This window comes from Alligator sinensis, unplaced genomic scaffold, assembly GCF_000455745.1.
Source record: "Alligator sinensis unplaced genomic scaffold, ASM45574v1 scaffold1303_1, whole genome shotgun sequence".
NCBI classification, from domain to species: domain Eukaryota; kingdom Metazoa; phylum Chordata; order Crocodylia; family Alligatoridae; genus Alligator; species Alligator sinensis.
The window spans coordinates 471,285-488,233 of NW_005842753.1; the positions used below are offsets into that span (position 1 = coordinate 471,285).

General features: G+C 52.5%; 2 protein-coding genes across 2 annotated transcripts in view; one reads left to right on the plus strand and one right to left on the minus strand.

The window, feature by feature from the left end:
- The window catches only part of LOC102381926 (H-2 class II histocompatibility antigen, E-S beta chain), a 603,463-nt gene that overhangs the window by 325,398 nt on the left and 261,116 nt on the right, over positions 1-16,949 (plus strand). The window lies entirely within an intron of this gene.
- The window catches only part of LOC112552080 (tripartite motif-containing protein 10-like), an 8,846-nt gene continuing 679 nt past the window's right edge, over positions 8,783-16,949 (minus strand). The window contains exons 2-8 of the mRNA XM_025216590.1: positions 15,941-16,396; positions 12,630-12,725; positions 12,012-12,242; positions 10,684-10,706; positions 10,217-10,326; positions 9,817-9,858; positions 8,783-9,453 (exon numbers count right to left, since the gene is read on the minus strand). Of these exons, the coding sequence (XP_025072375.1) occupies positions 8,927-9,453; positions 9,817-9,858; positions 10,217-10,326; positions 10,684-10,706; positions 12,012-12,242; positions 12,630-12,725; positions 15,941-16,351 (1,440 nt within the window). The 5' untranslated portion in view covers positions 16,352-16,396 and the 3' untranslated portion in view covers positions 8,783-8,926. The remainder of the gene's footprint in view (positions 9,454-9,816; positions 9,859-10,216; positions 10,327-10,683; positions 10,707-12,011; positions 12,243-12,629; positions 12,726-15,940; positions 16,397-16,949) is intronic.

Sequence of the window (16,949 nt, forward strand, 5' to 3'; positions counted from 1 at the left end):
TGTCTAGGTCCAATTGCAGCCTATTCCTCCCTTCTAGCATGCCCACATCCCCCCACATCTTAGTGTCGTCTGTGAATTTGAACAGGGAGCTGTTTACCCCCTTGTCCAAGTTGCTGACGAAGATGTTGAACAGTGCAGGTCCGAGGACCGAGCCCTGGGGGACCCCACTGCCCACGTTCCTCCAGGTTGAAAATGACCCATCCACCACCACTCTCTGGGTACGGCCCTCCAGCCAGTTAGCGACCCATTTGACTGTGTAGGTGTCAATGCCACAGTCCCCTAGTTTTTTAATGAGAATGAGGTGAGAGACAGTGTCGAAGGCCTTCCTGAAGTCCAGAAAGACTACGTCCACTGCTACCCCTGCGTCTAAGGATTTTGTGACCTGGTCCTAGAAGGCCACCAGGTTGGTCTGACAGGACCTGCCTCTAATGAACCCATGTTGGATGCCCCTAAGCATAATCTCCCCTACTGGCCCTTCGCGGACATGAGCCAGGATAACTCTCTCAAAAAGCTTACCCAGGACCAAGGTAAGACTGACTGGCCTATTGTTTCCTGGGTCCTCCTTCCTCCCTTTTTTGAAAATGGGAACCACGTTGGCCCTTTTCCAGTCCTCTGGCACCACAGCAGAGCCCCACGAGTGCTCGTAGAGCCATGCCAGGGGTCCCGCAATGACCTCTGCTAATTCCCTCAGCACTGTGGGGTGGAGATCATCAGGACCAGCTGATTTAAATACGTCCAGTCCCTCCAGAAGTTCCCTGACTAGGTCCTCTCTGTCAAGGAATAGCAAAAAACCCCAGTTTGCTAGATCAATCACAGAAAAGTATCTTGCTGCAGCTTGTATCTCCTGTATGACCTCTGTCATGTTTGCCACCATAGGAGCCATGGATGCTGTGCCTTTATTAACCCTTTTATAATCCACTCTTAAATGCCACGACTTGCCATCTGCCTTTAAAAAAGGCCATACTTGTGAGTGTTTCCTAATAACTCCCTGCTGGTCTAAATCCTGAATGATCTGCATAAGCTGAACCTCTGCTTCTTTAGGATAGGAATATTGCTTCTGGGGTGGCACCAACTCTCCTGTAATTTTAACACAGGCTTTGATTTTACCACAGCCTGTTTTCTTATGCATCCAGACCGTGGGGAATTTTAAACACCATTTTTGACTTGTTCTGCAGATAGGGCTGCAATTTGTTTCTCACCCCCTTTTGTGATTATGGCTCTTTGGGAGTAGTGAGGATGAGTTTCTAATTTCCATAAGGCTCTTCCAGGAAAATCAATCATGCTGTTCCTAAAATGACAGCCTTCGTCATGTTGGGGGTCTGAATTAGCTCTCTCTCGGTCTGGAAACCTTGTACTGAGAGGGGTACTCGAGTCCACTCCCAGCCAATACTTGGTTGCCCCTGGAATGAGCTCAGGGTAACTTGTCCGGACTTTTTGCCATCATGTGGAATGAATTTTATTAGTGAAACTGCTGCTCCAGGGTCAATTAAAGCTAACAGGAGCACCATCTCCCTGCTGGCCATAAATTCTAGGTTTCCCTATGGGATCCCAAGTAACTTTGCCTATGAGCCTCCAGTGTTGTTGCTCTCCTGTCTCTTGTGGTGGCTCCAAGTCCAGTGGGCACCCCTAATCCTGCTGCAGTGGTGGTGGTAGTGGTGCACTAGGAGTGGTAACACTCACCACCCCCTTTGACTGTAGCATCTGAATCTGGAGAGCTTTCTCTACAATGTTTGCCATTGGGGCCTGACCTCATTGCTCAAAGCTTTCCCCATTCTGCATAAGGACTCACCATTAGGGCTGTCTGAATCTTTGAGTGCTGATTCAATTTGGAGGAGATTCGACCCAATTTGGTGGCCGAACCTCCAAATCTGAATTGAATCCAGGGACCAATAAAAAGGTTCAAATCAATTTGAAACTCTTTGAATCTTCAGAAAAGATTCGGAGAGCTTCAATGATTCGGGAAGTCCCTGCTCACTGCAGCCAGGAGCTGGAGCCAGACTTGGAACTGGTAAGTAGGGGGCAAGGGAGCGGGGGCTGGAGTAGCAGGGAGGGGACTCCCAAGCCTCCTTAACTTGCTGTAACTGCTTTTGCAATGTGCTGTTCTCTTGTTTTTCTTTCCTTACTTTATCATACCCCTCCTGGCATCCTTCCCACAATAACCAGAAGACCACAGTCTGGTTTTCCTTTGAAGTCTGTGGCTTGTAAATTGGCAGGTACTTCTCCAGTTAATCCTCTAAATGTGACAAGGAACCAGCACCTGTCACTATGTCTTCTGTCCAAGGATTCGGACCAGTCCCTGTAAAACCTTTTTCATGGCACATAAGGTAAAGCTACTATAAAAACGACCTCCCCAGGTTTCAGTTTCTTAGATTCCTTCTTTCTTCTGAGTCTCCTAATCAGCAAGAAGTTAACTTCTCCCCTAAGCTCAGGGAATTTGACAACCCCGAGAGTGCACACCGGAAGAAGAAAACATGGAGCTTCCTTTATATCCCCTTTCTGCAGTTTTCCACCACTTAAATGTTACACAAATTGCCAATTGCTCAAATCACGAGCGAGACCTTATAACGGGGGATAAGGCAAAGTGTTGCATTTATTGATTAAGCACTTAATAAAACACACACACACAACATTCAGTCCCCGATTTCTGTTCTGCACTGGTATATGTTACCAGTCTTATTGGTACTTGGCTCAGCTTAGTGGCCAGTTCAGTTGATCACAAGTAGAAGCCGGGCTCCTGCCATTCCCTCTGGTCAGATGTACTGATGCTTCAGGGCGATATGCAGAACAAGACCCAACATTGATATGTCTCACCCCGTCTTGTATAGCCTTGTAAATTCACCCAGTTGTCTGGGCTTTTGCTGGGTTATTGCTGTTCTTCCTGGAAGGCCAATTGCCGTCGTTCTCGCGCTGTTCTGGGGTGGAGTCTTCTTGCTTGGTCTTTTACCTGTCTGCGTTCTTCAGGCAGTCACCAGCTCATGTTTTCCTTTTCCACAAACACACTCTCCCCCAGACAGCATACAAAAGAGTAAAAGGTTGAGCACTTATATCAAGCTACAGAACAATACAAAATGGAGTTTCTTAAGGCAATGCAAAACTCAGGAAAATACATAAGATTAAAAGCAATAGACAACAAGGGGGATGAAGGGAGCAGAGGGGCCTAAAGCCTTTGGACAGTGAGGATGACATTCACCCCAAGGAGAATTGGGGATGGTTAACGACCACCTGTAGGCACTGCTGACAAAGACTATTGTGGTCTGCTATATGGGGGGTCTGCCCATGAATCCCAGGTGCTGGGTTTGCATGTCTCCCATTCAGCACAGGCGCTGTGGGAGCAGGGTTGGAGCACATTACATGCTTTAGAGGGGGACAGTGAAGACACTCTGGAAACTTCTCTTGGAGTTTTGGGGCCTTTGGGCTTTCAGTCTCAGTTGTCATGTCATTCAGTTTTTGACAGTTCAGCACCCAGCTGTGCGCAGTGGGGCAGCTGTGGCTTTGCTCTTTCTGCCCTTACTCCACACACAACTGCCAGCCATCCCAACATGGACCCGCATGGCCGTGAGGGCATGGGAGGTGATAGTCTGTCCTTTACAGCTCCCAGCGGTGGGCACCAGCCACCCAGTGAAGGAGTCCAACCTGTCTGCCTGCTTCTCCTCCTGTATTGCCCTCGCATCCCAGCTCCCATCACCACTGACTGGACATCCCCAACCCATGAAAAACACGCAGAGGTGGTGTAACCTCAGAGTCCTGCCCCCATCCTCCCATTATGGCACCTCGGCCCTCACCCCTATCACTGCTTGGGCTGTACAACAGGACTTGAGCAGAGGGGTTCTCCCTCTCAGTACGGTCAGTCCTGCCATCCCAAGGTTTACTTGGAAATCTCCCTTGTCCCACGTGGCCTGCTGTGCCTTGCTGGAAAGAAGTGATTTGGGAAGTGTCCTACTTCTCCCAAAGCTGAGGCGGGTGAAGGGGAAGAATCAGATGACAAGCTTTCATTGCCCAGGAAGACTTCTGGTGTCTGCTGGCTCCCTGGTTGTCTTATTTTGAATGTCTCTTCTCCAGCTCTACACTGGAACCCCAGTCGCTTTGGGCCTGTGGTGCTGGGTCCTCTTGATCCTTTATCCATAAACCACCCCAGAGTTTCTGCCCCTCCAATCTAGGCTGAGAGGAGCTGATGCTCAGACAGGGCCAGGGGCTCCGCAGAGAGCAAGGTAGTCTGAAGCCAAGCAGGGGCTGCAGCCTGAAAGCAAAGGTGAGAAGGGAGGCAGGCTGAAGCCTGGGAGCGGGTAAAGCCCAGACCAGAGAGAGGCAGGGCAGGAGGTTCCAGAGCAATGCAGCAAACAGGATCAGCGAGAGGAGCCCTGCTCAGGCTAGACAGACCGGCAGCCTGACTACGAGCTGGGCGCAGCAAAGCACCAGTGGCTGAACTCCAACCCTCCAAGCACCTCCCGAAATAGAGAATTAAGTCAAACATCAATTGTGGCAGGCAAGAGAGCAGGGCCAAAGTGGAGAAATGGGGTAGGGGGATGGGCAGTGTGCCCACCTGGGGCACCTCAGCCACCCCTGGGGGTACACTCTGTTAGCACAGTGAGTGGTTTCGGTTACAGCTAGGTGGCATGGCTGTGACTGGCATCAGTGCTGCCCTGAGCAAAGGTAGTCACTGCACTGTACAAGAAAGCCTGTGATGCCAGCCATGTCTCAGGGCTCAGATAAGGGACATGCTCATTATTCTGAGGAGCTGGCATGAGTACTGGCCAGGGCCTCACTTCATCGCTGACTCTTGGGTGAACTCAGAGCCTTCTGACAACAGCAGTGAGCTTTTCAGAAACATCTGCCCCGTGCCTTTCTAGGGGATCAGTGCAGGTTTCCATCGCCAAGCGTGAGAGTTAGGTTGATGAACGTTCCCATGGTTGGCAAAACCATGGTTGGTAAGACAGTGGTTGGCAGGCTGATGTTCAGCCATAGAAAACCATGGTCCCTCAAAACTGTATACCGCAGTAGCCAAAATGATATACAGAATATTAAGCATAGATACTCAAAACCATGGTTGGTAAAACTGTGGTTGGCCAGGGAAACCTCTACTTCTTTGCATTGTGAAGGGTGTGTAAAATAAAGGCCAGTGGAGTTGCTACCCCAGGCAGCTCTCATGCCTGTGCCAGAGCGGGGGCCAAGGGAACGTGTCCCAGATCTCTTGTAGATGGGTGTGAACAGGTCACTCACCCAGCTGCCTTATCAAGGCTGCTCAGTTTTGGGTTCAGTTTCCAGACAGTTTTATTTTCCTCAGGGCAACCTTGTCCCCACAGTCAACAAGAACAACAAAATGAGCAGGTGGGCAAACCACAAACCAAACCACACCAAAGCTTGGTCTTTCTGCAGAACTGGGGAGCAGCAATGCAAGCTCTGGGCTTCTTCCTCAGCACCACTGCCCCTCACTTCTCTCCCCCTTGCAGCCTGCTCCTGGTGCTGTTATCCCTCTCTGCAGTTCCCCCCTCACTTACCAAGCAGAAGTTGCTCCTGACTCCCAGCCTTAGGGCCAGGCCAACTATTAGCTGTTGCACATCTGCACCAGGGCTTTCAGGCTCCTGGAACTTGAACCCCTCAGAGTGCAGCGGGTTCCAAGCATTTGGGTTTGCAACAATAAAATATGTGGTTGCAAAGACCATCACAGCTAAAGGTGCTGTTACATGTTACCTTCAAGGCATTTACAATCTGTAGCATGTTTTGCCATCATAAACAGAACAGTTTCAGAGCAGTCCCAGGTTAAGGCTTAATGCCATCTCAGTCCTGCACAACTGTGACTCACTACTGGATGGCCTGGCAAGTAGGGCCATGGACAGGAGCCAGGACTTCCTCCTTCTGTCTCTCCCACCTCAGCCAAGGGATTGTGGCAGGTAGTTTGGAGGTAATGAAACCGCTACAGGGGCTGTGGCTTCCCTCACTCCACAGTTAGCAGGAGGCAGCAGGAGACACAGGCAGGAAGGAAAAAAACTTGTATGTAACCCTTGGAGCATGGTACTATCTGCAGCCATGTTCAATTTTTCAGGACCTGGGGTGCCTGGTAGCTCTACCTCCTGCTCATCTCACCTAGGAGCAGCCAGAGTCTCCCTGGGAGGAGAGGTTCCCTTTACAATGGAAAGACCTTGCAGACTCATAAATAACTATTTACAAAATTTAATTATATACAGGAGGTAATCACTACGTGCCAATGAACATTAAATAATATCAGAAGTTTGGAACTCTCTATTTACAACACACAAGGTTGAGTCAATACAAGAATAACACTTGATAGCTATTTACACAAAAAGGATGATCAAATCTATTAATACATAGCTAATGACTTAGGCACCATGTTAGATACTCATTATATGAATTCTCTAGTTAACTATTCACAATCAATAGCTAATCACCCCGACTTAAGCCCAACAAATGGAGGGAGGGGCAGTCGCTCACTCCTCACATCACATGCTTGCAGGCTCCAGCTGCCTCAGGATATCAGTGCAAGCCAAGGCATCTCATGGTCTGTAGAAACTGTTTCCACTCAAATTCCTGCAAAACACAAATTCTTCCCCATGCACCTCTGTGTGCTCTTCTCTGCATGGCCTCACCAAGCCCACAGAGCTATTTACATAGTTAAACACACAGGGCACGTCCGAACGTGTCTCTTGCCCGCCTCAAACTCCTTTGAGGTGGGGCAACGGGCATGTGTTGGAATGAAAAAATGCCCCCCCCTGCTTCTCAGGTAAGCAGAGCCTTTTTTTTCCCTTTTTTCTGTTCTTTTCCTAGGTTTTTTTTTTTTAAGTGATGGTGCCTGGGGTTGTGCTGACGGGGCTGGCCATGGGGGCCTGGGGGTGCAAGTTGGGGGGTGGGGCTCAGTGGGGCACCCATCGGGGGGGTCTGGGGGTGCGGAGGGTGGGCAGGGGTGGTAGCCCCTGCAGGGGCCATTTGGCCCCCATTGGGGGGATGTACCCCTTTTGTGGGAGCTGAACCCCCTTTTGGGGGGGGCAAACCCTTTGTGTGGGGGACGAACCCTTTGTGTGGGGGCTGAACTCCCTTTGGGGGGCTGAAGTCCCTGTTGGGGGCCAAACTCCTTGGGTGGGGGACGAACCCCCTTTTGGGGGGCCGTAGCCCTTGTGTGGGGGCCATCACCTTGTGGGAGGGCAGCAAAATATGTATTCTTGAATTCATGAAACCTGTATTTAGAGTTCACTTTATTATTGTGATAAGAGACTTGCTTTACCACTGCAGATATATCAATAAAACATTGCCCAACTGATCGCTGTCTCTGTCTTACTCTCTCTCTCTGTCTTTACAGTGGTCTTTTGTTTTACTTGTGGAGGAACGTGGATTTGGGGGTATTTTACAGAGTGACTTTGGGATTTTTTTTATCTGGGATTTTTCAGTTTTCCAATAGGGAACACCAGACTTCTTGCTAGGGGAAGCCAGTGGTAGGACTTTGCCTGCTCAGCACTAACACCTTGGACCCAGCTGGCTGCGGCTGACCTCCTGGACAAATGGGGCCAGGAGGACATGCTTTGACAGTTCAAAGCAGGCCACCACACCCAGAATATCTTCCAGGCGATAGCTGCCCAGATGGCCGGGCAGGGGGCACACATGGCAGTAGTGCAGCACAAAGGCCAACTCTGCAGCCACAGCCCACTGGCAGCTGGCCCACAGGGGCAGATGCCTCTACTGGCTGTGCAGTCCCCATCCAGGTCTGGCAGGTGCACAGCAGGTCACAGCCAGGCAGCAGCCCCCACTGCCAGACTGCTGCGGTGGGTAGAGGGTGCAGGGAACTCTCAGGGCTGCTGCAGCGTCCAGCTGGCACAAGGGGCAGTGTCCGCTGGTACCAATTGGCTGGGACCCAGAAGCTCCTGAGAGCTAGTAGCTCTGAGCTACTTGCCAGGGCGGCTTTTTATATTACTGGGGCCAGGACAGGGCAGCTTTTTATGCTGCTGGGGACAGCACAGGTGCTGGCCCCAGGCGCTAGCTCCCCCTGGCTGAAGATCCAGGAAGAATCAGGCAGGGTTATCTTGCCCCAAGTGGCACAGTTTGCTCCACAACAAAGTGCATGTGTGAGCACATTCGCTGAAGCAAAAAGCCCTGGCTCAAATTTTGCACCGCTTCTATTTGATGTGCTGCAAGTGCACATGCTTGCATGTGTGGACGTGCCCACAGAGGGAGAGCAAGCTGCGCCCAGCAGACCAGGCAGCACCTCTGGACTCACTTTCCTTAAGGCACTCAGGCACACTGAGGCTTCCCCTCAGGTCCTGCCTCCCTGGGTCTCAACCCACACGGGCATCCTGGGGACTTTCCCTAGCTGGCATCTCTTTGTGCCAAGCCGCCCAGTCCAGCCACAGTCCTTTCCCCATCCACTCACACAGGGGGTTTATCACACTGTTACCAACCCCCAAGTCTCCAAACCCAGCAGGGAATCACCTTCTTGCTATCTAGGGGCTTCCCAGGGCTGTGTCCCTACCCTAAGGAATTTGTTCAGCTCACATATGAACTTCACTTGCTCATCCTAGGCATCTGCTCTCTTTTGCTTGACCCTTAAGATGCTCTGCTGGCCTCTGGCCCACCCACGAGGCGTCCAGCAGGCAACCGCAGGGTGCAAACATGCTGAAGACTTTTCCCAGGCCTTCTCAACAGCACATGCATCTCTCTCTGCACCCTGGGGACAGGGAGATGTACTAGTTTTAAGGGGAGCCACCAGCCAATTCCCGGGCTGGAATTTTCCCAGGCTCCCAAACTGCTTTTTGAACCTTTCATCCCTTTGCTGGGGATAATAATTAAACTACAAGTATGGGGATAGTACTGAAATATCAGTATGGTGTCTCTGTTGGGACAGTCTCCTTCAAGTGCTGAGGCACAGAGCAGGAGGCTGGAGTGCATCACTCCCCGTGGGACATGCCCCTGCCCACCCCCCGTTTCAGTGGCACAGCCTGAGCTCAGCTCCATCGTCCCTCAGCCAGAACCAGGGATGGATTCTGTCCCCAGAGAATGAGGCCGGCGGGAAGGTGAAGATTGGGGCCTTGGTGTCAGCATCGAGAAATGACACTCGCCCCGCTGCACAGTCCAGACACACACGGATCCTGCTGGGGACCCGGCACAGGGACAGTGCAGTGGGCTTAGGGCAAGTGAGAGCCTGGACCTGACTACGTGAGCACTGCACAGCCCAGATCCCCCACTCTGGGCTCAAGTGGATGAGTCTCTTCCTCTTCACGGACTCTCTGGCGACCCCCACGGCCCAGAACGCCTCTTCCCCCACCTCCACCTCCACCTCCCAGCAGTGTCTTCCCGTGATGAATCCCTCACGGCCCAGCACATAGGAGTATGTATAAAATCTGTCAGGATTGTCAGGCAGACGCTGCCTTATGATCGTACATCTCACACTTCTCCCATCATCAGAAAGGAAAAGATGGGGATGAGCCGTGTCTGGATCCAGCGTCACCGTCACTGGGGAGAGAATCACCATGTCAGGGCAGAGCTCAGCAGGGGCCATTCCTCACCCTCCCCACCAGCCCCGTTCTGCCTCGTCCTGTCCTGGGCCCTGGCAGCTGCCTTGGCCCTGGTCCCCTGAGGCCGAGAAGAGACAGCCCTGCAGCTCCACAGCCTGGCACTGGGGAAAGGGGAGGACATGGCAGCAAATCCACAAGCCAAGGCAGGAAAATCCCAGCCCAACCCCCCAGGTCACAGCACAAGGAGTTCGGTGCTTGGCTGAGTGTTTCTCAGGGGAGGGGAGGGGAGGGGAGGGGAGGGGAGGGGAGCGCTGCATTGGTATTTTGTTGTGAAGACAATCCGATCTGCACTAGCACTTACCTTTCGGGTATGAGCCCTCCTTCAGATAAGACTGCAGAGTGTCTGGAAAAACAAAATGGTCAGCTTACTGGGTCAGCACCATAACCACTAGGCTACTGGGCTAAAATGTGTAGATTGGGAGACTTCATCTGGGCTTTAAGTATTGAATAAATGCTTAACTACATTTATATGGAGCCACAGAGCTGACTAGATAGTGTACAGTCTCCTGGGTAGGCATAGTAGCTGTGTGAAGGGTGGGATGAGATTGCAAACGTGCCTAAATGTCAAAACTGACCCTTGTGTGCCCAGGTACATGCCATTTGGAGGGCAGATTGACACAGGATTTTCACTGCCAAGAGCTTGTCTTCTCCCCACACACAGAGGCATTTCCCTTTTATCTCCCAACTTTCCCCCTCAGTACCTTGAAATAGGCTAATCATCTCCCTTAGGTTTAGTCCATTGAAGCTCTTGAGTCTTGTTTGCAGCTCAGGGGAAATCCCCGCTGGTAGCTGGAACTGCCCCTTCTTGCACCTGGGAAAAACAATTCAGTGTCATTCTCTTTTCCTTTGGTAACTCAGCTTCGTGGTATCAGCTTTGAATAGCTGGACAGACCTGGGGACTGATTCTCTCTGTCCCCCACCCTCAGGGGCAGTGCAGTCAGTAACAGCACCCTTCATTGCCAGGATTCAGGTTTTCCAGCACAGAACTGTCCATATCCTTCCCACCCCAGAGTTTGTATAAAATGACCTCAGGATTGAATGCCATCAAAGATGTGTGTCCTAGCAGTGATCCTGCCCTGCATGTGATGCTGTGGTGCCCCATGGAGATGTGACCATATCACAGTATCAGGCCCTTGCCTGCCCTTCGGAGTGAGGAGGAGCCACGTACCTGCTCAACGTGCTTCTGATGTCCTGGAGGGGAGAAAGAAAAAGGGAAGAGGGAGCTCAGTGCCACCTGCCTCAATCAGGTTCTAAGGGCAGGTGAACTTTCTGACTGCATGCGACACACCAGCATCTACTTTGGGGTGGGGAAAATACAGCCCACAGGCCACATCCATACTATCAGGCACTTTCATCTGGCCTGGACACCTACCAAGGAGTTGTGCTCCACTCAGTCCTTCCATCCACAAGGGTGAGAGCAAGGTGCCCATGTGTACACACATCCCGAAACATGCCCTATTGCATCTTGCTCCCACCCTTGTGGGCTGAAGGGCCCAGCCCCTCCAGCCGACAGCTTCTGGGTGAGGCTGCTGCCACTGTTGCAGCTCCTGGGGACCTGTTCCATGTCCCCAGGCTCTCGCTAGCTGCAGGCACCAGGTAGGGAAGCCAGCAGCGAGGGTAGGGCTGCAGCCAGGTAAGAACATGGAGTGTGAGGCTAGGCTGGCAGCAGCACTGAGCCCATGCCCAGGAGGGCAGGAGCAGCACAGATCTTGGATGGGCAGTGTGTGGGTTTGAGGGATGGTGGGGGTGGGGGGACCCGCCCACACTCCCCCCATGATACACAGCCCTGGCAGGTGGTGCCAGTGGCAGCAGCAGCAGCAGGTGCAGCGCTTGGGGCTCTGGTGCCTGGTGGGGCATAGCTATGGCCAGTGCTGCACATCACAGCAAGAAGCACAGGCTCTGTGGGGCCATCTGTGTCCCTGGTGCCTCCTGCACTCACACGGCGCTGGAGCTGGTTGCCATCCCTGCCCCACAGGGGAAAGCACCTGGGGCGTCCCTCTCCTACAGGGCTGCTCCTGCAGGGAAGGCAGCCAGCTCCAGCTCCCCACATATACACAACTCCCAACATACCCTATGCCCCACACGCGACCCACACCCCTCACAACCTCCCCACCCTCCCACACCCTACATACACACACACATACACACGCACCCCACCATACACACAGACTGTACACAAGACTAAGAATTTATTTTTAAGTTACTATGCAAACCTCTCTGTATACACTATGCAAATACACATCATGACCAGAATAGTTTTTGTAATAAAATTAAAATATGTTGTAGTAGGTGCCTGACTTTTGGTGTATGATTTGGTGGGTTTTTTTGGTTCTAAGATGGAAAGCCCCCATCTCGAAAGGAGAATTTCTGGGGGGGGCAAGAGGAGGGAATTCTGGTGGCAAAGGTCAGGGGTCAGGGGGTGGGACTTCTGGTCCTAAGATGGCGACCAGGGGGCGGGACAGCTGTCAAGGTGCAGGGCTATTCATGGGGCCTCACCTGCAGGAGGTCCACTGGTGGCTGCTGGCACTTGTCCTCCATCTCCCTGATCAGGCTGTCCAGACAGGAGATCTCCTGAGACAGTTTGGTGACAGTTTCCTCCTGAATCACCTCAATCTCCCTCTCCAGCTCTGCCAGCCGGGCCAGCTGGAGTTGTTTCTGCTGCTCGATGAACTGGTGCAGTCGCTGTGATTCAGACACAATCTTCTGCCTCGCAGCCTTTGTCTTTTCCTGCAGTGAGCAGTCGGAAACCAGGGAGGGGAGATCAGGATGCTTAGGGAGAGTCAGGCGCCACAGTGAGACTGACAATGGGAAGAGTTAGTCCCCTGGAGCTCCCGTGGTCTTGAAAAGATGCTCTGGCCTTGCAGCACCTCTGCTCCTAGACCTCTCTGATTGCAATTTCAGGCACCCTGCCTGGTTTCTGTGCACTTACTTCACCTTAGGAAGGGGTTTTTTTTTACAGCTTTGAGGGCTTATATCTGACACGAGAGAAGTCAATTGCTCTAACCATGCACACCAACACAGTCAAAAACCAACACACGTTTCACCAAATGCACAGAAGAGGAGACATCCCCACCTCCCCCTCCCCAGGGAGGGTGAGTGACCAGGAACACTGACCTGATATTCCTGGTGTTTCTGACTCTCACTCACTCTCTGGGCTTCAAGCCTTTTTCTCTCTTTCCTTAGACTCTCCAGTTCAGGCTGGATTTGCTCCTGAGGGAAGGAAAATGCCTTGGGTGAGTTTTCCTTTGGGGATGGAGAGACGGGTATGTTTTCGCCACACACAACCAAGGTGCCTTCCCTGCTGTGATTTCAAAGACTGGCACATTGTTATTAGCCAGCGCGCATATGTCCTGTCCTGGGGACCCTGCTGAATGAAGTGAGTGCCAGACACTGGTGGTGCCAGTTACCAGACACTGCTCCATCTTCCAGATCCCCAGATCCTGCTGCCTGGGGAATCCAGGGCGAGTAAATAACAAAGGGCAGCATCAGCACTTGTAGGTGTAGGGTCCCACATGCAGCAGCAGCTACAGCAAGCAGTGTCCTACAAAGTTGAGATCGTTCCCACCAACAGGTGTACGCAGATGGGGGCTGCTGATGCCAGCACAACACTAGATTGAGGTGTGTTTGCTTCTGGAAGTGGGGAAGGGAAGGACATGTTATGCCTTGTGGCTCCATAGTGGTGTGGAGATGAGATCAGCTCAGGAGAGAGAGCGCACAACACAGCTCACAGGGCTGGCAACTTTATTCTTCTGAACAGAAAACACAACTGAAGCAAATGTGGTCCTTAAGCAGGCACACAATATAGCAACATGTAAAGAAACAGTGCCATTTATAATGGCTAATGCACAGTTCATCACAGGACACAGCGCTGAATACATCTAAATCACTGTGAACTCTGATCCACAGCCTTGGAGACCCGAGGAACCTTGGATTGAATTAAAATAAAATAAAAGCAGGTCCCTAACAACTCTCCTGGCTTTACAACCAGCCAGGGAGGCCTGGGAATTCCTGTGTTATTAAAACAAGCTGTCCTTTTGTTTAAGACAATCCCAAAGAAATATCAACAGTCTGATGTCCAAACTTGTATCCCCTGAAATCGCACATTTGAAAATTCTCTATTTGCCTCATACAGACTTCCAGGGAGAGGAGAACCCCGTCCTAACGTACAGAAAAGAGTGGTGGATTCAGAGGCATAACACGCTCTTTCAGCTCCCATGCTAGGTGCCAGAGGAGGGGGAATTTTGCTGCCCACAGCAGAGATGGGCATCTGTGGATGGGGAGAGTGCAGGGAGAGGGAGAAACATCTGATCTACCTGGGCTCTCCCCACCTGAGCGGCAGCTACAACTGGGGCTGCTTGTCTCTTAGCAGCATGGGCTTGGGGCTGAGCTGAAGAAGAGGCAGTGGCATGGGCTCCCCAGGAGGATGGTCCTGGTACCCCATTCACCCTGTCCTATACCCTGGAGAAATGTTGCTCATCCCACAGCAAAGCCTGTGTGGGGAAGAGGGGAGATTGGTGCCTTTCTCACCCAATCCTTGTTACACTACCCATGTAGATGAGGGAATTATGGAGAAAAGCCAAAAAACACACATTGAATTGTTAGTCCAAAACCCTTCATAAGGAGCGATGCAGAGATAGGCTGGGAACTCCCTGTAGATGTACCCTAATGAAGGAAGAAGGGAGAGGGAAACATCTCTAGTGCTATATATCTTAGCTTGCTAGAGCATGCTTGTAATTCTTTATCATGTTCTTATAGAGCCCAAAGATAACTGCCCTGCCATCCAGCCATGACAGGAAATTGCCAATATTAACTATTTAACCAGAGATGAAAAAAGTAGAAAGCTACATGTCATAGGCAGCGGGAGAAAAGATTTTTTTTTTGCGGGGGGGGCTGAGTGTGTGCATGCATGCATTCATGCCTCCCCCAGTAGGAAAGTCTGCAGGGGGTGAGGAAACGGTTGAGGGGCAGGCAGGAAGTGAGGATGGGACCAGACAGGGATCAGGAGGGAGCAGAGCAGAGATGGCCCCAGGATTGTGATCAGGGCTGGGGCCCGATGTGCCCATGTGGCCTCCCCTTCCCCGTGCCTGGGGTCCTTGCCTGGCACCAGTGGCCCCCGCAAAACCAGAGGCCCTCAGCCCCGCACCGGCCTTAGCTGCCTCCCCGTACCAGCCCTGGCTCCTGCACCGTCTAGGGGGGCCTGGAGCCAGGGGCTGGAGCAGGGACAGCCTCAGCTGCACCATCAGGTTGGAGGGGACGGAGCGCCTGGAACCCCTGTACCCACCTCGCTCTGCCCCGCTGTGCTCCAAGCCATTCCCAGGAAGAGCCCAGCGCAACCCGGTGACTCCTCAAAGGAGCTGCAGCGAGGCATGGAGGCAGGGAGCAGGCAGAGCCCAGTTCACAGCTACAGCCCGTTCCTGCAGATCAGGGGTTGGGGGGCATGTGCCCCCCCTTTGGCTTCCCAGCAGTGCACTTCTAAGGGAGCTGTGAATGGGGCCCCAGCTGAGCCAGGTCATGGGACAACCCCCATAGTGCACCAGGGAGCAGAGCAAGGGCAGGGGTGAATGATTCACCCCTGCCCCTACCCAACTCCCTCTTGCACTGCGGCAATCTCGATATGACCCCCTTTCCCCCCACCCCCCAAGCCCAGGCAGTCATAAAGAAAGAAGATTGAAAGAAACTTACCCTCTGCAGCCGGGATCACAGCCGGCTCAGCAGGCAGGTATCTCAGTGTGCACACCCCTTCCCCCTGCTGCAGCAGCCTGCGGCCAGGCTGCCCTACAACCATACCTGCTGCCTTGCCTTTGGAGGGGTTGAGTTTGTAAGGCCTCCCTTCCACTGCCTATGGTAGATGGAGGAAGAACCTGTAGGACACATCTGGTGTTGTACCCTCTCCCTATGGAAATGATGGCTCAGGTCCTCCAGGAGCCAACAAAGTGCTGCCTGTGCTGACTGCTCTGCCTGAATTGTGCCTGCAGAAAATGAGTGGTGATAGCTTCTTTGTAGCTGGGCCCTGGGCCTTGACCCTGTTGGCCCATTCATCAGTTTGCCTCTGGTGGTAGTCAAGGCCCTTCATTCTCAGAGCCCTGTGCCCTGCCATCTCTGGGCTACCCCATGGTCTCTATAGCCCTGATTTGGCAACAGTTCTGGTTTTAGTTCATCCTCTAAAGGGAGGAACATGGACCTCCAGGGACCCCTCTGTGTCCTCTGCAGGGTAGTGCTCCAGGACAGGACAGTCCTAGGGTCCAGACAGTCCTGTGCTAGCCCAGAGGGTCTCACAGGATACAGCAGGATTGTTGCTGGAATCAGTCTCTTCTGGGGGAGGGGGAGAAGCTGGGATACCTGGAAGTGCACGTGGCTGTGGAGGGCTGAGAAAGTCTGGCCCAGAGGGAATGGTTTGAAGTAGCTGAAAATGGAGTGCTTCCTACCTTGTATTTCTGGGCAGCCTCCTCAATGAGCAGCACTGAGTGAGACCTGTGCTCTGGAGATCTCTCACAAACCACACACACGGCCACCCCATCCTCCCAACAGAACAAGTTGAGCTCCTTCTTGTGTTTCACACACAGATCTACAACTCCAGGAACTAACTGCAATTGTTTAATGCTATCTACTAGATTTCCCAGCTGCCAGTTTGGATGGAGATTCCCTTTCTGGAACCTGGCTCTGCAGACAGGACACTCCAAAGGTCCATGTTGTTCCCAAGTCTCACAGTAGTCATTGATACACGCTTGGCAGAAGTTGTGCCCACACTCGAGTGTCACTGGGTTGGTCAGATGCTCCAGGCAGATGGGACACTTGATTTCCTCTTGGATGCCCTGCCCTGGTCTTGCTGTGGCCATGGCCAAGCACTGTTCTCAGGGCACTTCCGGTCACTCCTGTCTATTCTGTACAGGGAGAGAAAAACATGCAAATATATAAAGTTTAGTGCAAGCCATATAGGGAAGGAGATGGAAAGGCAGGGAGAAAGCAGGGTATGAAGGGAGGCCAGTCTGGGAGGGGAATACTTATGCTGCACAAGCAAAGAGAAGGGGAATCCCAGGTCTGTGGTTACAATCAGTGTCTCTATTAGGACTGTGTGAAGCGGTTAGTATTCGCTTTGGATTTGGCCAATTTGGGAGACAGTGATTTGGTTCGGTGATTCAAATCACTGTCCCAAATCAATTTGGCCGAATCTGATTCTGAGATTCTGCTGCTGCTGAGTCTCCGAATCACCCAGGCCAGGCCCGGCCCATCGCCCACCGCTCCCAGCCTGGCAAGGGCTGCCCTGCCTTCCCCAGCTCCCGGCACTTTGAAAACAAAGCCCCAACTCACCGGTGCTGCTGGGCAGAGAGAGGGGGGTGAGCCCCGCTCCCTCCCACTGCCCCCCACAGCTCTGCACAAACTCCCCAACCCCCCCTGCTCCCCCAGTCCCCCACCATGGCTGCCCCACCCGCCCCA